The sequence below is a fragment of the Gigantopelta aegis genome, chromosome 8 (genome assembly GCF_016097555.1).
Source record: "Gigantopelta aegis isolate Gae_Host chromosome 8, Gae_host_genome, whole genome shotgun sequence".
Classification (NCBI taxonomy): Eukaryota; Metazoa; Mollusca; class Gastropoda; order Neomphalida; family Peltospiridae; genus Gigantopelta; species Gigantopelta aegis.
In genome coordinates, this window is record NC_054706.1 from 51,390,203 (window position 1) to 51,415,916 (window position 25,714).

A 25,714-nucleotide genomic window follows, 5' to 3' on the forward strand; every position below is an offset into this window, starting at 1 on the left:
TAGCGGCGTCGTTAAATAATACAAACTTTACAAACTTTACCATCCAGGTCAATAACAACAATTATATATGAACTTCCCAACAGATGGTTGGGATGGGGAAAAAAGCAATGGGTCTGCTGAGAAGGTTTAATCCCACGACCCAAACCCCTCATGTAAGCACTTTACCCAAATTAAGCTGAATTTCTCCCATGCTAGTGTAGCACTTACCATTTTAAGAAACCTATTTTAACAGCTGCTAGTTAAATAATGTAGTGAGATCTTAAAAAGCAGAAAATCCATTCCTTGATTGTATGCCCAAGAATAATCTTTGATGTTGTTATCAAATAAATGTATGAACACTGTAAATCAAAAAGATATTAAGGGATGTAGCTGCTGTGAGAACTGATATTCACTCTAATTATGTTAGTTACAGTGAAACCTGTTAGAAAGTAAACCTTGTATAAAAGTTTAACAACACCACTAGAGCACATTGATTTATTAGTCGTCTGTTGGATGTCAAAAAAATAGGTAATTCAGAAGAAACCTGTTATATTGTTCAATCAGCAGCAAGGGATCTTTTATACGAACTTTTACACAGACAGGACAGCACATACCACAGCTTTTGATATATATATATATATCAGTCATAGTTGGGACTACGTAAAATATCTGACTGCATGTTACACACGCTCACCCATCCCCCATTGTTAGGAATTAGCTAGGGTTTGTTTTAGGGGTAGATTTAGGGTTGGGGGTAGATTTAAGCTTAGTTTTAGGATTAGGGTTAGGTTTTGGGTAAGGGTGAGGTTACATGTATCAATATAATGGGGTTAACAGGTGAATATCTTTCCACACATTGTATTACAACCACCTTTCTACAATGGGCATTTTGAACACAACTTTATGTTCTAATATCTCTAGACTGCCAATAGCCGATGTGCTCTAGTGGTGTCATTAAAGGAAACAAACCTTTTTAGCACGAGGGTAGGAAGGTGCCAAAAAGTTGGGGGGCACACTTTTATATTTACACTTTTACACTATTATAAAGCAAATATAAAGCAAAATATCTGAAAAGTGGGAGGCACATGCTCCCTTCCCCCCCCCCCCCCCCCCCACACACACACTTCCTATGCCAGTGTTTAGTATCTCTGTATAAAGGCCACCAGCCAATAAGGGCCCTGTTTGACTAGGTCCTCGGGTGGTCTTTTTAGATAAGGTCGGGCTGTACTGTAAACAGAAGTGAAAAGATAATATTAAATTCACCAATAGCAGGCATATTAGATTGCATACATAAAACAGTGCACCGTCTGTAGATAAGAGAAAACAGGTTGTGCTAGTTTGAGGACTGAACTCATTGTAGTCACTGTGTTTTGAAGGTTCAGGGCACCCCCATGTGGAATCGATAAACTGGAACTAAACACAACCGAGAGACTCAGTTGGGATGTCTAAATTAAGCCCCCTGGCATGCGGTTATGGGTGACTACCCTTTGAGTGAGAAACTTCAGTCCATTTGGAGTATAGGTAATACAGGATCAGACTTTACAGTAGCTGCTTGCTTGTGTGGTGTGTGAATGAAAGCTGTACATGTAACTTGTAAGGACTATTATGTGAAGGGTATTATGGTGGCAAACAGTACTAGTATTACCAGTGGTAGCAGCTGAACACAGGACAATCAATACCTATTGTTCTTGATTTGACAAGTACTCAAGGTGTTTTGTGAACTTTCCATCTTGACAAGGGACATGGAGTTTTTGTCATAATTACCAGTGGAGAGAGAGGTCTGAGGGCTTATAATATAAATACATGGAAGTGACAGTTTCAAGGCACATTTAGGAAGTTGTAATCTGAGAGACCTGACATGAAAGTTTGGTGATCTGTTTGATAACAAAGTCAGATTTAAAAAATTTTTATTTTAAATTGGTGGTGGTGTAAAGTTACAAAGACATGATCAAGATATAATATTACACTTGTTGTTCATCCACAAATACATATGCAAGTCACAACAAGGATGTTGCTATTTCAGAGACGTATCATAAAAGTTTTATGGACTACATGATAAGAAAACTCAAACTTTTTATAAAACATTGCGGTAATGTAAAGTGCATGGATATGTTCGAGATATAGTATTACAGGGTGTGTTTTTTAAACCAAACGGTTTGTATTGAACGGTTTGTATTGAACGTCAGCACGATAGGGTGTGACTGCAGAATGGATAACTACTACTATAACTACAATGACGGTAATACACGAGGTATTGACAATACTGGGTATAGGGACAGTGATGATATTGGGGACATTGCTCCAGACTATGATGATGAGGCCGATATGTCTGGTGACATTCCATTTGATGGACCTTTAGATGGACCAAGTAGCAGACGCATCAGGACCAGTTCTGGAGAGTATGACAACAGCATTATAGTACGTCCTTCTAATCAGCTGGACAACACCGATGGAGGTAGATTTGTCAGGCACAGAAACGTTAATTCGCAAGATGGCCACCAAGGCAAGATGTTCGCTCCCCACAATCGGAGTCACAGAGATGGGGACACTGATTCCCTGGAGACGATCGACCTCTCGGGGATGGAGGATAAAAGTATGTGGAACGTGCTGCACACTGTCCGTTTGAGAAGAAAAAGTCGCAAGTCTCGACACAGTTCGAGAAGGCGGGATGGTGGAGAAGGTACGGACGGCCAGCTGTCAGTTGATGGGTACGATGAGGATGGTATTCTGCCAAGTCTGCAGCTCAGACAGAAGCCAAAGACACTGCATGAACGTGTGATGGAGGCCAAGGAGCAATCGCGGCATGAGGTAGCCAATGTTATGAGGACATCGATTAGGTAATTATGTGATGTAAATAGTTCCAACATTGTTTATATGAGGGTAGCCAATGTACTGAGGACATCGATTAGGTAATTATGTGATGTAAATAGTTCCAACATTGTTTATATGAGGTAGCCAAAGTACTGAGGACATCGATTAGGTAATTATGTGATGTAAGTAGTTCCAACAATGTTTAGTAGGTGCTGTCATATTCAAAATAAAGTTACAATGTTATTCTGAAATTTTGGTCTATAATATTACACGTACTAGTATCTATGAAACTTAAAAAACTTGCAGAAGCCAACCGTTATTTTTTAACCAAAAATTAACTATATATGAAATTATTTCACTAAATTATATTCAAATTCAGCATTTAAAAAAAATGACAATTGACAAATTTGGTGAGAGACATAGCTAGCCCTAGGATTGTATGGTCAACAAGCAAAAATTAATATTAAATAATTAAAATCATGGAAGGACTCTCCTTTGGCACTGTCACTAACCCTAACTATTTATGCTAAGTATTTTTAATGTTCTTTATATGTGACGGTGCCAAAGGAATGTTCTACCAAATCCGGTAGCAACAATATTAATTAATATTTATTAGATAGAGTCAAATACAAAATAATGTAGTAATTGGATTGCATGGTCAACAAGCAAAAACTTGTATTAACTATTTGAAATCATATGACAAATGTATTAAAGACTTCAAGTAATGTTATGTACCTTGTAAATGATTTAAACAATTAATGTTTATTGGATATTGTCAAATACAAAATAAAGTGGTAATGGGACTGCATGGCCAACAAGCAAAAGCTTAATATTAATAAATGATTGCACCATGTACAAAACAACTAAGGTAATGTCATATAAATGGTTTAAACAGTTACTCTAGTTATTAGATACTGTCAAATAAAGAAATACATTCATTTTTGATTAGCCAACAAGCAAAAGGCTATATTAAATCCAGGCCAAAGGATTTTAAACTTCATGGGAAGCTCTTTTTCGGTTCCATGCCTTGTAATCATGGGAACCCATTGGAATCTGTTTATATTATTTTTGTTGTACTTAATATAATAATCAGGCAGGACTTAGCCCATTTGGTAAAGCATTCGCTTGATGCGCGGTCGGTTCAGGATTGATTCCCGTCGGTGGGCCTATTGAGCTATTTCTGGTTCTAGCCAGTGCACCACGACTGGTATATCAAAGGTCATGGTATGTGCTGTTCTATCTGTGGGATGGTGCATATAAAAATCCCTTGTTACTAATGGAAAAATATAGCAGGTTTCCTCTAAGACTATACGTCAAAATTGCCAAATGTTTCACATCCAATAGCCGATGATTAATAAATCAATGTACTCTACTGGTGTCATTAAACAAAACAAACTTCTTCAATATACTAATCATGGGAAATGAAATTGTATGATTTTACCGACACGATACCGGAACCGATCGTTACCTTGAAATCTGAAGGCCTGAAATCATTGCAGGATGTAACAAATACATCAAGGTAATGTGATATGTAAATGCTTTTAACAATTAATACTGGTCTCAGTGGCGTTGTGGTTAGGCCATCAGTCTACAGGCTGGTAGGTACTGGGTTCAGATCCCAGTCGAGGCATGGGATTTTTAATCCAGATACCGACTCCAAACCCTGAGTGAGTGTTCCGCAAGGCTCAGTGGGTAGGTGTAAACCACTTGCACCGACCAGTGATCCATAACTGGTTCAACAAAGGCCATGGTTTGTGCTATCCTGCATGTGGGAAGTGCACATAAAAGATCCCTTGCTGCCTGTTGTAAAAGAGTAGCCTATGTGGCAACAATGGGTTTCCTCCAAAAAACAGTGTCAGAATGACCATATGTTTGACGTCCAATAGCCGATGATAAGATAACAAATCAATGTGCTCTAGCGGCGTCATTAAAATAAAAACCAAACTTTTAACAATTAATATTTATTAGGTACTGTCAAATACAAAATAATGTGGTAATGAGATTGCATAGCCAACAAGCGAAAAGTTATATTAAGTTACATATAGCATATGCATTGGAATAATGTGATGTAATTGGTTTAAACAATTAATATTTATTAGATACATAAAGTAATGTAATGGTAAGGTATTAAATCTCTGAACCAATTAGCCATATTAATTACTCTGTGGTAATACTTAGTAAATAGTTCAAACAATATTTTATATTACCTGGTACAGTCTAAATACCAAATAAAACACATTTTGGGGATTGTCCCTCGGTAGTAATACTTAGTAAATAGTTCAAACAATATTTTATATTACCTGGTACAGTCTAAATACCAAATAAAACACATTTTGGGGATTGTCCCTCGGTAGTAATATTTAGTAAATAGTTTAAACAATATTTACTATTAGGTACAGTCAAAAACCAAATAAAAACATTTTTTGGGGGGATTGTCCAACAGGCATATGTCCCTACATTAAAACATTAAACCAGTAACCTGCAACAATATGTCCTAAACCAGTCAAAATATGTTAGCTATCTTTTTAGACAGCAATATGACTTATTACAGGGAATAATTTTGATAACAAATGACTTGTAATAATTTGTTTAATTTTTCTAAAATTCTACCTTCTTCAACAATATTAGGTTGGGTTGGTTTGGGTTGGGTTGGGTTGGGTTGGGTTGGGTTGGGTTTGGGTTTTTTCCTCTCTTTTTTTGGTGGGGGTTGTAACTTTTGTTTTGGGCATGAGTTTGACGCATACCTCTCTTTCAGTGGTTAGAGTAGTTTTAGGGATAGGGTTAGGGTTAGTGTTTAGAGTCTTGATGGGTACAGGTCGAACTCTTTCCTAATATTAATTCTGTTCTTTCTTTGATTCCTTAAATGTAAAGTGCATTTTGTATTTTTTTTAAAACACCTTTTCAATACGTATAACTGTATGGTAGTATCAAGTGTGTTTTCCTCGTCCCAGAACACTTGTTATAAATACTAGTAGAGATTATAATTGGGGGGTGTCATTAAACCAACATTCCAGTCGGTGTCTGGTCAGATCTGTAGATATTCTTTACAGGATTTACTTCACTGATTTCATTGTTCAGTTTTCTGAAGGCTGTAAACACAACTGGATTTAAACAATGTTGTGGTCAACACTGTGACTCTTGGGTACCTAAAGCTTGTCATCACAAAGCTTCTAATGTAATCTATCAGATGGATTTCAGAATATTCACAAAGCTTCATCTTTGGTGTTTACATTTCTTTTTATAACTTGGTTGGTTTAACTGGAATTACTATATCTACTGAAATAAAGCATTGGCTTTTCACATTATTATAAAACTTTTGAAAGTGCCATATTTTGCTATTTTAACATATGTTAGTGATAAATAAATACAATTTAACAATCCCACGCAAAATCTCTACATAATTAACTTTAAAATATTAACATTGTAAAATGCTGCCACTGGGAAACGGAAATAGCACAGAAATATTTGGTTATGTTTTTTTAGCTGAATTTATTGTAGTTTTCAGCCTCATCAACTTTGTGTTTTTTTCATCAACTTATTTTACCACAAAAACATTATGGGACATTATGACAAAAATAAATACACACAAAAATAACCTTTGTAATGTAACTCGTATAACCTGTTAGTTATCTCTGTAAAACATGCAGTAAAATACAAGTTGTCTAGTAGTAAATAAATTTATTTAGTCATAATTATTTATATACATGTAGCTGAAGATATACAGCCTGTACATTTTAAAACAAAAGTTAATAAATACTTTTGGCAGGAAGCATCCATTAGGCAACTATTGTATATGCTATCCTGTCTATGGGATGGTGCATATGAAAGATCCCTTACTGCTAATCGAAAAGAGTAGGCCATGAAGTGGCGACAGCGGGTTTCCTCTCTCAATATCTGTGTGGTCCTGTGTGTTGAGTGCGTCATTAAATAAACCATTTTCTTCCATTATGCAACTATGCTACATAAATTCCCATTGCATGACCATGAATGTTTTGGTAACTAATAAGGATTTTACTTGCACTATTTTAAATAGGTGTTGTTGGGGGTTTTGTTGTAATATTCTTGGCTACTTAATAACTATTTAGTATTTTATGCAAATGAGCTTTTTGAAAATCCAATCTTTACACATAATTTGCTTACCATTTGTTAATTTGACTTTAAAAGAGTGGAACAAAGATATTTGTAGGCAGGTGGGGTGCAGGGAGGCAGGGTGGTGAAGGTCGTGGTAAAAAACATTGATTAAACACAGTTTTCTGCACATCCATCATGCAGAGCTTGCATGTTTTGGCCATAAAACCTATTGCTTTATGAATGTTGGTCTATAAAGTTGTTAAATATGTTGACAGTCAGTTAACAGCAAGAGATATTTCATGACACAAACCGCCAATAATATAACCAGTAATCGTTTGAAACATACATATAGGTAATGCTAAACCAAATGACATCCGGCTGGGTCAAAGTTTGAGGTGCACCAAACTTTTGATAGAGCAGTTAATACCTCAAGTTTTGCCATTGATAATAAATGTGACAGTGTTAGTTGTTTTTTTTATCTATGAAATAAATGTATGCAATTTTATTTCATTTATTGTCCGAACCAAATTGTTAACTACAAAAAATTACTTTGGAGGAAATCTAACGGCAATTAAAGGTAGGAGAGTAATTTTTCGTAGTTGTTAACAATTTGGTTCAGACAATAGTACAGTACCACTGTGCTAAGTAGCCTTGTGCTTGAAACATGTATAGGATACCTGATAAACTAAGTACTATAATTTTGTGCAAAACTAGGGATGTTGTAACAACATCCAGTTATAAACATGAAAAATAAGCATTAAAGGTTTCACGTTCTTCAGTTAATACTTTGGGGAAGGGGCTGGAGTATTTGTATTTATGAGTCATAGGTTGGTTGGCATATTGCACATAGTGTTTTTAACCACATGTGTTAACATTGTCCCTATGGAATTATTATTTGGTATAGTACAACCTATAATTTAAAGAGCCATATATATATATATATATATATATATATATATATATATATATATATATATATATCCAATTCTACTTTACACACATTAATGTTTTCCCCCCCCCCTCACATTGGAAAACTTTAATTCTACAAATAACTATTATTTTTATCAATGGAACATAATTATTAGTGTTGTTTTGTTTCTGTTTTTATCAGAGATTGCACCATGACTGGTATATCAAAGGCCGTGGTATGTGCAATCTTGTCTATGGGATGGTGCATATAAAAGGTCCTTTGCTAATAATGAAAAAATGTAGTGGGTTTCCTCTCTAAGACTACAGGTCAAAATTACCAAATGTTTGACATCCAATAGCCAATGATTAGTGGTGTATCTAGTGGTGTCGTTAAACAAAACAAACTTCTTATCAGAGGTTGGGTCCAAGGGGGGATGCACCTAAACCGTTTGAGGATAGAGGCATGATAATAGGTTTTTAATTGGTCAACTTTGTTTTTGTTGTTTTCATAAACTTATCTTGGTATATGGTTTAAAAACAACAAAAACAAAAACAACAACAACAACCAGCACACAGCACACATCCAACATTTCAATAACTTATTTAATTGCATGTATTAACTAGAAGAATCAAAGCTTTGTTATCCAAAAGTCATTGAAAGTGGGTGTGGTTATGAAAAATGGGTGCACCCCACTGAATTAACTTGCTGTATTCAGGAAGTTTTATTTCACAAGTAAAAAGATAATGTTGCCCCACCTGTCTGGGCTCTCGTTGGTGGCTAAAGAATAAAGGTTGCAGTGGAGCTTGAATTGCTTTTGTTATATAGTTGGGAAGTGGATACCCCTACTTATGGGAGCTTATACAGTGAAACCTCTCAAAACTGGACCCTCTGTAAACTGGAATTTCCCCAAAACCGGACATTTTTCACAGTCAATTTTAAAAAAACCCCATCAGTACAGAACTTAACCTCTCTAAACCAGATACCTCTTAAAACCAGACATTTTACTTTGTTTTTAGTGTGTCCGGTTTAGAGGGGTTTCACTGTACATAATTTCCAGTGAAGATTCGGTATCAACCATGTTGGATTACCATGTGATGCTGACATTGCACTTTTCTTTTTTTGTGTATATTCATGGTTATAACATGCTTATGGTCCAAGAATGCTTTCCTTGACACACATCCAAGCTATCTGTCCAGGACTTTTAATGGTCATTTTTATTTGGTAAAAAAGTGATATGTTAATTTACATTGATCTCCCTACTGAGCCATTAAAACTCACTCTGCATGGGGGGGGGGGGGGGGGGGGGGGGGGGTACCAGAATGTGAACCTGGTGATAATACCATTTATTATCCACATAGACAAGACAAGACCATTTTTATTCAATATAAAGGCCATAGGCCCATGATACAGTCAGAAACTGTTATACATGTGTAGTGTTTGCACAGTATACTATAGGTATATATTTAAATATTTAAGTATTTATAAGTTTTTGCACATTATAAAGATAAAGACATACATTGAATAATACATCCAAATTTTCTGATGTCATTATATCTATAAAGGTTTGCAATGAATGAAATTTAGAAATATGGTGATCTCGTAGTACATTATAACGCTTACATACAAGCAAAATATGGAGTTGATCCTCAATATATCTTAATCCATGATGCAGGCAATATGGACAGAGTCTTTCATACAAGCAAAATATGGAGTATTATCCACATAGTTTAAGATATATATGGAAATGCAACCAGTATAACACACATGTCCACAGGTCAGAGAGTTTTTATCAAACAATCATTTATCGTGACATGAGTCATCATGATTTCATGTGCACAATGCATGACGTCATTTTGGGAAGCGATGTCATAACATAATGCGGCTTCCCCAGTCTCAGCTCTTTGTAATGGCTTACTAAAATGATATAATTTCTGAAAATTACATCATTTCATCATCTCCTAGTAACCTTTGAAATGTTTTGACAGGGTCATTGTTATTTATTAAAAAAATTATTATAGATAATATGGATAATAAAGAAATTATTACACTCATGTGGGAATCGTATTGATTTTACAAAACGAGAATGAGGTTTCATGTATTACCAATACTCTCACTTGAGCATACTACCTTTGCTGCTAATCGAAAAGAGTTACAGTGGGTAACAGTGGGTTTTCCCTCTCAATATTTTTGTGGTCCTTAACGATATGTCCGACGCCATATAACCGTAAATAAAATGTGTTGAGTGTGTCGTTAAACCATTTCCTTCCTTCCTCACTCGAGCAATATATGAATCCTGACACTTGTTTCATAAAATCAGTATGACACACAAGCTTGTATAACAATCTCTACTTATTTTCATATTGACATCTACTGAAGGTACAAACATGCTGTAATGAGTATGCAATTCAGGTTTCTCTTCTTACTACTGATCATAGGTTAATTACTGTTAGAAACAAACCCTGCTGACAATAGTTTAATAAGAAAAAATGTAAGAAATCATTTATATTTTTTTTTCATTTTTTTATGGACAAGGTAGCACATACAAGTGATACTCTTTGCTATACCTGTTGTGGAACATTGGTAAAGTATATATAGTGTTCAGTATTCACAGATGGTCACCTATTAAGGTATTATAGGCCGTGTTCAGATTTATACATTTTTCATTTTTGCATTCGCCCAACATATCTACCAAATTCAATTATATTGAAATGAAGTAGGTGTAAACAGGCCTGTCCAATCCCTACCTCTGTACTCTTATTCCTATCTGCAATTCAATTGAATGTGGTGGATGACTGATAACGTATGCACAAGTGAGTGCAGATGAGAAAAAAAGAAGATCCTACTGTATAAAACCAAATTGAGCTCAATGTGGCAGTTGTCAAACCAATGTTTCATCATGAATAATTCTGTTATGCATGCAATGTGGACATATATTCATAGCTTTTTTTAACATTTATGAATCTTAAAAGAATATGAGGCTGTTCATTCACATTCATTGGTTAACTGGCATTTCAGTGGAGGTGATGTCCTTTTGCATGGTTCCAAGTCCGTGACATCTAGTCTTCAATAAAACTCAACTTGTATAATATTGCAATATGTATAAACAAGACAGTAGACATATACGGGTATATGACTTCTTTTCTTAATGATGAGGCAGGATACTCTAACCATTCACACACACCTAGTTTCATCATTGTTTTGAAAGTGATTCATGAGTGCATGTTAACATGACTGTGAATTAAAATAACCCTTTGGACTTTTGTCTTGTGCAAAGTACAGCTTTGTCATTTAGGTTTTGTAAGACCATACAATCTGGGAGTGGTTGACCTCCTTCAGATAAAGTGACAAGGAAGTATTGTCAGTGCCCTGCTGGAAAGTAGTCCTTACAAATAAAGTATCTAACATTAATTCATGGGTACATTCCATCTATGCGCGGGTTGGTCTGGGATTGGCCCCTGTTGGTGGGCCCATGGGGCTATTTCTCATTCCAGCCAGTGCACCACGACTGGCATATCAAAGGCTGTGGTATGTACTACCCTGTCTGTGGGATGGTGCATATAAAAGATCCCTTGCTGCTAATCGAAAAAGTAGCTCATGAAGTGGTGTCAGTGGGTTTCCCCTCCCAATATCTGTGTGGTCCTTAACCATATGTCCGACGCCATATAACCGTAAATAAATGCGTTGAGTGCGTCGTTAAATAAAACATTTTTTTCCTTCCTTCCTTGTTTAAATATTCTTTTCACTCTTTGTTTCATGCAGGGACGGATATAGCCCAGTGTTAAAGTGCTCTCTTGATATGCAGTTAATCTAGGATCAATCCCCATCAGTGGGCCTATTGGGCTATTTCTCACTACAGGTTGTACTCTACAACAACTGGTGTAACAAAGACCGTGGTATGCATTATCATGTCTGTGGGATGGTGTATACAAAAGAATGTTGCATATAAAAGAATGGTGCATGTAAAAGAATGGTGCATATAAAAGATCTCTTGCTGCTAACCGAAAAGAGTAGTCAGTGGAGTAGTGGCATTGGGTTTCCTCTCTAATTATTTCTGCACATTGTGAAGAAAACATTTAGACTTTCCTTTTTGAATCTAGACCAAATATCAAAATGAGCAAATATTACACATCAAATAGCCATAGTTTAAAATATTACACATCAAATAGCCATAGTTTAAAATGTTACACATCAAATAGCCATAGTTTAAAATGTTAATCATCAAATAGCCATAGTTTAAAATGTTACACATCAAATAGCCATAGTTTAAAATTTTACACATCAAATAGCCATAGTTTAAAATATTACACATCAAATAGCCATAGTTTAAAATGTATTGATGTTTACATTAAAACAAACATTCTTTTCTTCTTGTTTCTTGCATTCTATCTGTTGCTGTGAAAACATGTATGCCGCTGTCTGCATGTACCTTGTACCTATATAATAAGTAGATAAATTTGTTGGTGCACCTGGCACACTATGACCTAAACACAAGTGATTTAATGCACTGAAAGTTTCATAATTGCCCTGTGTTAGTCATATCTTTTATGTTATATGTAAGACTGAGCATGCATAACAGTTTACCGGCCTCGGTGGCGTCGTGGTTAGGCCATCGGTCTACAGGCTGGTAGGTACTGGGTTCGGATCCCAGTCGAGGCATGGAATTTTTAATCCAGATACCGACTCCAAACCATCAGTGAGTGTTCCACAAGGCTCAACGGTAGGTGTAAACCACTTGCACCGACCAGTGATCCATAACTGGTTCAACAAATGCCATGGTTTGTGCTATCCTGCCTGTGGAAAGTGCAAATAAAAGATCCCTTGTTGCCTGTTGTAAAAGAGTAGCCTATGTGGCAACAGCAGGTTTCCTCTTAAAAAAAACAGTGTCAGAATGACCATATGTTTGACGTCTAATAGCCGATGATAATATAAAAAATCAATGTGCTCTAGTGGCATTAAATAAAACAAACGTTTTTACTTTGCATAACAGTTTTAACAGATACTGTTTTATAAACAGTTATGATACATAATGTCCGACATCAAATATCTGTAAATAGAAATGAGTAGAAAATAAAAATACATTTTTAAAAGATGGCCTATCATTTATTGTACTTTGATTTCTTAATCATCGGCTCTTAGGTTGTCAACCATTTAGTAATTGTGGCAAGTAATCTTCAGAGGGAAGCAGCTAAAATTTTTATTACCAACAAAAGATCTTTTATATGCTGTTTCCCCACAGACAGGACAGTTCATACCATGGCCTTTGATATACCAGTCATGATGCATTGGTTGGGATGGGGGGGGGGGGACACAATCAGTGACTGAATTCTCGAGGATTTGATATACCAGTCATGATGCATTGGTTGGGATGGGGGGGGGGGGGGGGACACAATCAGTGACTTGATTCTCGAGGATTTGATCCTTCTACCTAAGCACCTCAGGCAAGTACAGAGTGCATCATTAAACAAAATATGTTTTCCTTGAGTACGTAATTATATGGATATTATAGAAAACCTGTTTTGTAGATGTTAATCGGCATACATGTAGTGTAAAGCAGTTAGCAGATTTTAAAATAGTATTTATATATCAGATATGTTCATGTGTTATCATGTATATATAATCATATTTCAGTTACTTGTATTTAAATTAAAAATAACTATGGAAAACCATCAATATTATAATAATAAATAATATATCAAGTGAATTCATTCTAGGTGAAATATTTAATATCAAAGGTAAACAATTAGCTCCTGGATAATATTCCATAATAAAGATTGAGATGACCTATGAAGAGGTTATGTAATTAAATTGTTTTATTATTCCAGCAGAAATAACAATCATAGTTTCTCGTGAGCAATCCACCCCGTACTAAGTCAAATGTAACATGCACAAAACTTAACTATGTTGCAGCAGTAGTTATTTGAATGGCAACTAGGGTCTCCACGTGTACTCAAGTATTCGGACATGGGTCGAGTCTTGCAAGACTCGAGTCCATTCACAGGACTCTAGTACACGTACAAGGTGGAATACAATGATCAACTATAATACAATGGACAATGTACAACAATAATTTCAGAAGTAGATAATCAACGATATAAGTTACACAATAATTGTATGATCATGCGCTAGTTTCTCTTTTTAAACTGGCCGTCCATATGTCACAACACTTCTAAATGCAATACAATGGCATGATTTGGCATCCATGTTCAGCACTAGAATTAAGATGCATAATGCTATTTTATTTTATTCCTTAATCTCATTATCATCTAGTGTAAATGTCGGGTACTTGGGTGTGGGTTGAGTTTGACCTTTGAGTACTCGAGTCCAATATTTCGGACACGTGGAGGCCCTAATGGCAACCAGCATATCTCTGAAAAAAGATATATATCGACATTTTCAAATAGTTTTGACTTAATGTAAATTTATACTTGTCTATACCACCATGGTGGTCACATGGTAGGGTGGGTTGGAGTGGGATATTGGAGGGTGGGGTACCGGGGGGGGAATTGATGGCACACAATATATGAATGGGTGATTTATAGGACATTATATATTTTATTTTAAATTTCTCCTTTTCCTCCATCCACCATCATAAATAAGTTGACAAGTTTTGGAGCAGCCCTGAATGCAGACTGTATTGATTTTAATAGCTGTTATATACTGGTTTTGTCAGGTGATGGAAATAAACGTTAACCTCATCCTCTGACCCCATTTCATCATAATTACATACAGTTACATATACATGTACAAATAAGTCTCAACAACTGCTGGTAGTGATTTATATATTGCCTTGCAATCAATTAACATATGTCTGTAACCCAAAACGTTTTAAATATTTTATCTTTTGGATATACCTGTACATGTATGGGTATTAAGTTATACTTCTAAGAAGTTAAAAAGGAGAATGTATTAACGGTATATATACATTAAAATATGATTGTAAGGGGATATATAATTTAGACATTTATAATTGTATGCATCTGTTTATCTTCATCCATCCATCCATCCATCCATCCATCCATCCTTCTATTTATCTATTTATCCATTGATTTATCCATCTATCCATCCATCCATCCATCCTTCTATTTATCTATTTATCCATTGATTTATCCATCTATCCATCCATCCATCCATCCATCCATCTATTTATCTATTTATCCATTGATTCATCCATCCATCCATCCATCCATCCATCCATCCATCCATCCATTGTTACATTTTGTTACCGAAACATACATTCACAATATCAGACTTTAATAGTTATATTCATACAGGCCATAGGATTTCAAATTTCATGGGAAACACTTTTTCAGTTCCATGGCTTGGGATCATAAGAACCAATTGAAAACTTTTTTTAAAACATAATTATATATATATATTATTTTCATTGAATAGTCATACTTGATATAATAAGCATGGGAAACGAAATTTTGGTTCGTGATTTTACCGACACAGTACCGGAAATGGTCTTTTCTGTGAAATCCTAGGACCTGTCATACATGTATATGTATGTTTGGAATTTTCAGACAAAGTTCAGTCTAATTTACATAGTACATTTAAAAAAAATTTTTTTTATGTTAAATGGCTCTTTCTGAATTTACCACATTGCTTTATTTGCATTATAAAAAATTTAGCATCCACCATTTATGAAAAACCCCCAAAACCAAACCAAACAAAACAAAACAACTAATTTCAGCTTTCTTTTCTCAGCCACACCAGATTGTTTCTAAATACCTTAAACTGTATAGGCTGGGTCAGAGATTTCTATAACGTACAGAAAGCAATCATCAATGTCAGTTTGACAGGTTTATGGTTTGGCTATCATAAAGACATAAGAAGGAACCTGACGTTTTAAGTACATACCTGATAAGCTTTAGATTATATATACTAACGTCCAAAAGAAACTTTACCTCAAAAAATTGATTTAAATTTCTTTATAATTAGGATAATGGAAATGAAAAGGTGGTTAAATGTTTCTGAAATAACGTTTTATTCACAATATGCAATATGTTCTTTTGAACATGCCACATGTTGTGGGTTTTTTTCAGTAGTATCAGAGTTTTGGTGTTGTTTCTTTTGGACGTCAGTATATATATATATATATATATCTACCGGTAGTACTTTTTGGTGCAAATCAACAGAAGAATAGTGGAATTTGGTGATTTCAAACTAACAGACATTTAAAAGAAAAAGAGTTTCTATTTTAATATATTCCTATATATGAAAATTGACACTATGGGGATTAACGACACCACTAGAGCATGGTTTTTGTTACACCAGTTGTAGAGCACAGCCTGTAATGAGAAATAGCCTAATAGGCCCACTGATAGGGATTGATCCTAGATTGACTGCACATCAAGAGAGCGCTATAACACTGGGCTACATCTGTCCCTGCACAAGACAAAGAGTGTAAAGGATGTTTAAACAAAGTTAAACATTTGTTTTGTTTAATGACACCACTGGAGCACATTGATTAATTAATCATTGGCTATTGGATGTCAAACATTTGTTAATTCTAACACGTAGTCTTCAGAGGAAATCTGCTATATTATTCCTAATGCAGCAAGGGATCTTTTATATGCACTTTCCCACAGACAGGATAGCACATACCATCTAAGTTGATTATGTCTTTATTTGAGTTTCTTTTGTTCTTCGGTATATAATAAGATGTTTATTTGCTGTAATTTGAGAACAGGATATAATTCTATTGTAAAACACTTGCTGGAGATACTGTGGACATCAATAGGTCATAAGATCATGTGAATGGTTTTTAAGAGATTTATTTTTGTCATGAACTAGTCAAGTTTATGGCTAATATTTAATATGTTCAAAGTAAAAAAAAAGAGAAAAGTTTGTTTTATTTAACAACGCCACTAGAGCACATTGATTTTTTATCTTATCATCGGCTATTGGATGTCAAACATATGGTCATTCTGACACTGTTTTTTTTAGAGGAAACCTGCTGTGGCCACATAGGCTACTCTTTTATGACAGGCAGCAAGGGATCTTTTATTTACGCTTCCCACAGGCAGGATAGCACAAACCATGGCCTTTGTTGAACCAGTTATGGATCACTGGTCGGTGCAAGTGGTTTACACCTACCCACTGAGCCTTGCGGAGCACTCACTCAGGGTTTGGAGTCGGTAGCTGGATTAAAAATCCCATGCCTCGACTGGGATCCGAACCCAATACCTACCAGCCTGTAGACCGATGGCCTAACCACTACGCCACCAAGGCCGGTCAAAGTAAAAAGTGCAAAGATGAAAACATTGCCAAAAGAGGGTTTGTTAATCCATCCACTCAAGTCTTCTTCAGCAGGGGTGGGGAGTAGAGGTGGGATTTAGCTCAGTCGGTTGAGTGCTCACTTGACGTGCATGCATCGCAGGATCGAACCACCTCGGTGGATTCGTTGAAATGATTGGGTTTTTTCTTATTCCAACCAGTCCACCACAACGGTCAAAGGCCATGGTATGTGTTATCCTGTCTGTGGGAAAGTGCATATAAAAGATCCCTTGCTTCATTAGGAAAAAATGTAGTGGGTTTCCTCTGATGACTACTTGTCAGAATTACCAAATGTTTGATATCCAATAGCCAATGATTAATTAATCAATGTGCTCTAGTGGTGTTGTTAAACAAAACAAACTTCTTCTTCTTCGTCTGATGACTTCCTGTCGGAATTACCAAATGTTTGACATCCAATAGCCGATGATTAATAAATCAATGTGCTCTAGTGGTGTCATTAAACAAAATAAACTTTCTTCAGTGGGTGGAAATATTGGGGGAGATTTTCCTGTTCCAACTGGTGGTCTACCACTGGTATATCTTTATCAAAGGATGTCATGGTATATATGCCATCTTTTCTGTGAAAATGCATATTAAAAACCTGTGCCATGGTTTTTATTTTCTAATTTTTAGATAAAATGTCACAATTAAGATCTATCAGACATCCAATAACCACTGATTTAAACTCTGTGATGTCATGGTTAAGCCATTGGACATTAGACTGGTAGATACTGGGTTCACAGCCTGGTACCAGCTCCTACCCAGAGTGATTTTTAACAACTCAATGGGTAGGTGTGAGACCTCTAAACCCTCTTTTTTTCTCACGAACTACTAACAATTAACCAGTAACCCACCGTTCTGGATATACAGCCCAGATAGCTGAGGTATGTGCCCAGAACAGCATGCTTGAACCTTATCGGGTAATTGGATATAAGCACGAAAATAAGTTGAAATCAAATGAAAGCACTGATATCAATGTCTGTGGAAAGTGCATATAAACACTGACTTCTTTGATACATGTATTATTAAAATATTCAGTTCCTTTGCTGGATTGAATACAGGTTTTGAAATTTACCATTTTATATTTCAGAACGTTTGAAGAACAAGTTGGTGTTACTACAGTAAAGAGACAATTTGCTCAGGTAATTTAGTTTACATTTTGTAATTTAAATCATTTAAACTAATATACTGAGTTTCCTGTAACCTACCCCACCATTTGATTGGTCAGCTGTTGATTCTTTTTGTTTTTGAATTTGTAAAATTTGAATTTAAAAATTGATTTTAAAAAGAAAAAAGAAAAAACCCAACTACATTTTCAAAAATAAGTAACATAAATATTATACTGTATTCTGGATTGGAAGAAACAGATATTTTTTAAAACATGAATGTATTCATTTACTAGAAAATCAGTGTCTTTAGTGGTTCGTTAAACACAAACAAGCGTCTTGGTTTGGTTTTTTGTCATTTACTAGATCACATAACTAAACAGGTCACAGTGAACTGTATAACAATAATTTTATGTATTGTCAGATTCCAGACATGAAGTAACCTCAGGCATGAAGTAATGCGATCTAGTTTACAGTAGCTGATTGATGGATTGAAACATATTTTATTGGGTTTTTTAAAAGAACAAATGGATCAGGCACAAGTTATACAACTCACTAGGCCTTCTGAATAATACATACATGTCACAAAAGTAATATATTTTTGCAATTTAAATATGAACAGAAATAAATAGTATTGAAAGAGAAAAAGACAGAATAAAGGAAACAGGAAATAGCTGATAATGTTCCATGACTATTTTAGGGGTAACAGGTTATTTGTTAAAGAACCTTTTTAATTTTTCATTCCCACCACTGCTCCATAGAAGTTTTTAAAACAATTTTTTTGTTTAATGATACAAAATTTAATATTTCACAAGACTTTAACTTGCCAGCAATATATAATATATGCATATATCGATATATTCATATAAACAGCCATAACAGTTAAAAGTTTGTTTTGTTTAACAACACCACTAGATCACATTGATTTATTAATCATCATATATTGGATGTCAAACATAATAGATTTCAAAATAAACATTTTGAGATAATAAAGAGATTGTGTCATTATGATATACCAATAAGTACATGAAACTGATTTAAAACATTTTTTTTTTTCACCAAATCTTATTAACCTTTTGGCTTAATTTTTTTTTATTGATTTCAGACATGGAACAAAAACAAGAAAGTATTAAAAGGATGGCTTTACCAGCTGGAACTGTGGGCTGGAACACTGAAAGAAATAGAAGGTAGCGTTCATTCATGGTTTAAGCTGATTTTTGCCAAATTGCCAAATTTTAATTAAACTTGTGATTTGGTTAATGTATTTAATTATTAAATTCACTGAAAGCTAATTCAAAAATAATTCTTTAAAGAGTTTTAATTTTGTGAGATTTGGTTTGGCTAACTAATGCTTGAAACAGTGCTATTTAGAAGTAACTTAAAAACTAAAAGGCTTTAGTCTTATTCAACTTACCTAGTACTAGCACAACAACAATGCTATACGACCCTGAGTCATATCATGCACTGCAGAATTATCTCCCCTTGCCGGATATATATCGTACACCTGCGCATAGACCTTGTTTTTCATTCTGCTGTCCTGCATTGCGGTCGTGTTTATTGTAGCTCATATAAAGTTTTTCATTTTGTGTTATTAAATTGTAAATTGTGTTTCTCTGCTTAGGTCAGGTCAGGTCACAGGGCTTTACGTGCACATTCAGAGCAAGCTGTTATAGCGCACGCCTGTCTTGGGCACAAGAGCCGGCCTCAGCCAGCTCCTCCGTTCAGGACAGGAAAGGTGGGGGGGGGGGGGGAGGAGGTACCGCCTGCACTGGCAGGTGCAAGTGACCGTGATTGGTAGAAGGCGGTAATGGTGCTATGGAATTTTGAATGGAAAGAAATGTTTTATTTAACGACGCACTCAACACATTTTATTTACGATTATATGGCGTCAGACATATGGTTAAGGACCACACAGATTTTGAGAGGAAATCCGCTATCGCCACTTCATGGGCTACTCTTCCGATTAGCAGCAAGGGATCTTTTATTTGAGCTTCCATGGCCTTTGTTGAACCAGTTATGGATCACTGGTCGGTGCAAGTGGTTTACACCTACCCATTGAGCCTTGCGGAGCACTCACTCGGGGTTTGGAGTCGGTATCTGGATAAAAAATCCCATGCCTCGACTGGGATCCGAACCCAGTACCTACCAGCCTGTTGACCGATGGCCTAACCACGATGCCACCGAGGCCGGTAATTTTGAATGGAGCAAGGATTATGCCAAAAGAGAAAAGGTGTGCAAGTCTGATTGAGGAATTTGGGCGCAATCTTGAATGGTCGGTCAAAAAGAAAGTTCCGGTGCTAATATAGGTTTTGACATTAGTGAATCGAGAGTAGCTCGTTAATTAGACCTATGATGCTGTGGTGTCTCCCTAGGTTGGCCATAGGGCCCTTAAAAAGGGCCGACCACTTCTGGTCGTGGCATGACAACCCAGGGGAGACTCGTGCAATTGTGTTCTCTGCTTATATTCTCTTAATTTCTTATACTACTTCATATGAGGTCGGTTTAGAGGGTGCTCGGGTTAGATGTTGGATACAGCTTTCTCCGGCTCGCACCAGTTGATAGTGTGTTCGATACACATTATTGTATCATGCCTGCTGCTCATGTTCATTTGAGCGGCAGTGTGATGTTTGTGTCACTTGGTCTCCTGCTACATAGGGGAAGGTGAAGAAACTATCTCATGACGCTGAGAGAAAGAGAATGGTGAGACGAGAACGGGATGGGTGTAGGTGAAGGTGACCTCTGTGGTCGGTTTCAAATCCGATTTGCCATCGGAGAGTGAAAGATGACTGTTAGGTTTAGTCCCCTATTGGTCCAACCAGAAGGGACTATAGATTTTGTGTATAGCTTTATCATGTAGAATTACAGCTCAAGGGCCTAATTTACTAAACTCTCGCAACTTTGCAATCTCGCAATGCAATGCTAAAAGACTTGCAAAGAGGATGCTTTGTTGTCTAGCACAGCCTGTCAGAGCCTTGTGAATTAGGCCCCAGATTTGACTTTCATTGGGATTTGCCCATTTTTGACAGAGTTATGGCCATTAAATTTAGGAAATAGAAAAATATTTAAGGCTCAGTATTGAATATATATTGCTTTAACATTAGCAGTAATCTAATAATGCTAGTTTAAAATGTGTATCCATCTGAATTTTTTAACATGTGAATGTGATAGCACTCACTGGGAGATTAAAAGTATTTTTTTTTCTGGCTTATGCCCAGTTTCTCTAATACGGTGTTCGCTCCAGCCAGTGCACCACGACTGGTACATCAAAGGCCATGGTATGTGCTATCCTGTCTATGGGATGGTGCATATAAAGGATCCCTTGCTTCTAATCAAAAAGAGTAGCCCATGAAGTGGTGACAGCAGGTTTCCTCTCTCAATATCTGTGTGGTCCTTAACCATATGTCCGACACCATATAACTGTAAATAAAATGTGTTGAGTGCATCGTTAAATAAACCATTTCCTTTTCTTTCTAATATGGTGTTTTTAGAAAACACTATTATATCTCACAGCTTTCACTTGGCTATATTAACTGATGTATGCATTTCTCCTTCTGTAGGTCAGTTTGGAATGGCCATCGTGTCGTACTTCCGTTTCACCCGCTGGTTGCTGCTGCTGAATTTCGTCATCTTCACCATCATGTTCTGTGTGATTGTGGTTCCGTTCCTGGCCCTCAGAACTCCAAGCTCATTCCAAGACTGGAAAACAGTTCCCTCCCTAAACGAGAGTGACATGTTTCACGTTGCGTCCAACTGTACGTCTCATTATGCAGAGTATATGACGAACCTAACTTCAACAGAGTCCATTGCAGAAAAAGTGCTGGATTTCATGAAAGGAACAGTAAGTGCTGTCTTCATTCATTTCAGTTTATTAAATCCCCTTAAAGGGACATAACCTATGCACGTGCGGCAAGATGGTGCTAGACTATTGAGGTATGGTGCTGCACCATGCTAAAACAAGCTAGGGAAAACACTACTTTATGATTTTGCCACCCAGGGGCCTAATTCACTAAACTCTTGCAACTTTGATATCTCGCAGTGCAATGCTAAAAAACTTGCAAAGAGGATGCTTTGTTGTCTAGCAGAGCCTAAGAGAACTTTATGAATTAGGCCCCAGGCCGTTATTCATTTTGGTTTATTTTCATTCTTATATTCAATAAAATAAAGTTTGTGCACACTTGTCTTGGTACACACCATGACAATCTGTGCTGACTGTCCAACACAGGGGTTAATCGTTAGTCATTTGTGGGAGAGAAATTGGTGTAGTGACCTTACACCTTCCTACTATACTGTGAAAACTCGACAGGGGTGTACAAGTGAAGTACAAGATTTTGAATGGTTTCTAAAATGAAACAAATTTAGTGCCAGGCAAAAATGTTTAAATCAGTCAAAGTGTCTGATGGTAGTTTGTGAGTACTGAGTACAGTCCATCGAAGGCACAATCTTGTAGAATTATGCTCTAGTGGTATCATCAAACAAAAAAAGAAAAAAGTGTAGAATTAATACCAATACCAGTTAAGGTATTTTAAAAATTACAAATTTATTTGAGTTCTTTATTTAATTTTTTTTTTTTTTTTTTTTTTTTTAGAGAATGTAATTGTTTGCACTGATTAATGCTAACTATCTAATATATAAGAAAAAAATGTGATTCATGTAAAATATGTGTAATATTTAAAAAAACATTTAATATTTAAAAACATTTATTATGCATCCATTGTTCAAATTAAATGCATGATGAAAGTGGGTGTAGGTAATTTTTGTGGCATACTTCCATCAGAAAACTGTTCCAGCACGCCTGTTGTGGGCACAACCTCTGACTTCGCCAGAGAGTTCTATCCATGACAGGTGTGAAAGTGGTCGTTTGCTTTGATATCTCATGCCTGTGGCCTTTGTCACACTACTTACCTATTGATGTTCGGAATGCAAGATTAGCAATGGCTAAATGCTCTTGCCTTTACAGGGATACATGTAAGCTCCCATAACCTTTGTTATTTAAGACTTTTGGAGTGCGGATGCATTCATTAATATTGCTAATGTGTTAAATGAGTTGCATTTACATAATATATTCAAGTTGTTGTGACTCTTCAATTCACTCACATTGTCGTACGTTCTTTGTTCTTTTAAGATGTTGTGTAAATGAAGATGGGTAATTTGGTTGCTGATGGCAATAAATGTAATTGTAACAACATTATTTCCTAACTGAGTGGGTTGGTAAATAAGCCACAGGCCTATATTTAAATACTTTTGCTGTAGCATATGTTAATAAGTTATAATTGTATTCTTGTGTTAAGAAAACACCCAGCCCCTACATCGGCTCCAAAATGTAACAGATAAATATCAACCTCCACTGAGGGGATTCGAACCACAGACTCTCAGTATGATAGTCCAGCGCTCTACCAACTGAGCTAATAGGGAAATTCCCACTAGCTACTGCCAGTTGGAGCACTTTATACCAACATTACTACAAACTCCCCCTCAAGTGAAGCTATGTCCTGGAGCTGTGGGCCACGGGCAGTTGAACTGTTACGGGTCCTGACTGGGTTATAATTGTATTCTTGTGTTAAGAACACACCCTACGTCAGCTCCTAATGTAACAGAAAAATCAGCCTCCACTGAGGGGATTTGAACCACGGACTCTCAGTACGATAGTCCAGCGCTCTACCAACTGAGCTAATAGGGAAATTCCCACTAGCTACTGCCAGTAGGAGCACTTTATACCAACACTACTACAAGATCATAGTACACTTTGTATAAATATACTCTTCAAAAGAAGAAACGCAAAACCACATTGTTGTAACATTTGGAGAATTGATTTAATTATTGAATGGTGAGTCCGATAATTACCAAATGTTGCAGGATTGTTCACAATTCACTCTAGTCCATTGTGAGTAAGTGATAGGACACACCACCAAGGTCAAGGTCATCTGGAGTCAATACCGGGTGTGGCCTCCGCGTGTGTTGACAACTGCCTGGCACCGCCTGCCCATTGAAGCAACCAGAGTACGGATGACGTCCCGGGGGATGGTGGCCCACTCGGCCTGCAAGGCTGCTGCCAGCTCGGGCAGGGTCTGGGGCTGTGGTTGTCGCTGTCGGAGGCGTCGGTCCAACTCGTCCCATAGATGCTCAATTGGGTTCAAATCTGGTGATATCGATGGCCAAGGAAGGACATTAATGTTGTTGTTCTGTAGGAAAGCCATTGTGAGACGTGCTGTGTGAGGCCTGGCGTTGTCATGTTGGAACACTGCGTTGGCGTTGGCCATAACTGGAACGATGTGTGGTCGGAGGATCTGGTCAATGTAGCCCTGTGCATTCAGGTTGCCCTGCACGTGGACCAGGTCAGTTCTGCCAGTGTGTGAGATGGCTGCCCACACCATGACACTACCCCCGCCGAATCTGTCCACTTCCTGCACGCAGTTTGCCGCATAACGTTCACCACGACGCCTATACACGCGACATCTTCCATCATGACGTCGGAGCAGAAATCGAGACTCGTCACTGAACCACACCTGTCTCCATCGCAGTTGAGGCCATTGTCGATGAATCTGGCACCACTGCAGTCGGAGTCGACGGTGTTGTGGTGTTAAGATGACACCTCGAACTGGACATCTGGCACGAATTCCTACCTCACGTAGGCGGTTCCGTACGGTCTGGTCGGATATCCTGCGCAAACCTGGTATTGCTGCGGCTGTGGAGGTGGCAGTAGTCAATCGTTCCCGAAGGTGGTGTACCCGGATGTAGCGGTCCTGCCCGGGGGTAGTGACCCCTGGTCGACCGGATCTAGGGAGGTCACGTGTTGATCCATGTTGCTGGTAATGGTCCCACAGTCTGGAGATGGTGCTTGGGGACACATGGAATGCCCTGGCAACGGCCGTTCTGGATTCGCCTGCGTCTAGTCGGCCGATGGCATTGTTTCTCTGCGGTTCACTGAGACATGGCATGTCCTGGATTGTCAACTGTCGGCCAGATACAGAGGCCAGGCAAGCGAACACCCTGCACTTTTATACTGTCAGTGTTCATGTTGCACGTGTAGACAACGCACGTGCAGTGGTGACATGGTTTGCACGTGGCTGCGTTTTTGCGAATATTCACATTTTGGAACTTTATTGTACAGTAGCTGCGTTTTATCGAATGTAACCGTGGGAATATGTTTGGGACATGCAATGACCTTATATTCACAAAGCATGAACCGGTAGGAAACATAAAATCGGAGTTATAACCCATTTGTACCCTTTTGCGTTTCTTTTTTTGAAGAGTATATAATGGAGGTAATGGTTTCTATAAACATTATTAATAAAATATGCTATACTGATAAACTTGAAAATTGTAAGTCATTGTGTACAGTTAGGCTAAATACATTGTTGGCAATTAGCTAAACAGTTTCTAGGCTCTGCTGACATAGGACTTTGCCCAGTGGTAAAATGCTCACCTGATGTGTCATCAGTCTAGGATTGATTCCTGTCGGTGGGCCCATTGGCCTATTTCTTGTTCCAGCCAGTGCACCAAGACTGGCATATCAACGGTCATGGTATCTGCTATCATGTCTGTGGGATGGTGCATAAAA

The 25,714-nt window shown here is 37.1% G+C and overlaps 1 protein-coding gene across 4 annotated transcripts in view; it reads left to right on the forward strand.

The window, feature by feature from the left end:
• The window catches only part of LOC121379053 (transmembrane channel-like protein 7), an 87,335-nt gene that overhangs the window by 43,293 nt on the left and 18,328 nt on the right, over positions 1-25,714 (forward strand). For 3 of the 4 annotated variants that reach the window (XM_041507504.1, XM_041507503.1, XM_041507505.1), the window contains 3 exons: positions 18,141-18,192; positions 19,262-19,343; positions 21,714-21,994. In XM_041507504.1, coding sequence (XP_041363438.1) covers positions 18,141-18,192; positions 19,262-19,343; positions 21,714-21,994 — 415 coding nt within the window. Of the gene's footprint in view, positions 1-1,388; positions 2,817-18,140; positions 18,193-19,261; positions 19,344-21,713; positions 21,995-25,714 lie in introns of those variants that run through there. The other variant, XM_041507501.1, reaches the window with a different exon arrangement.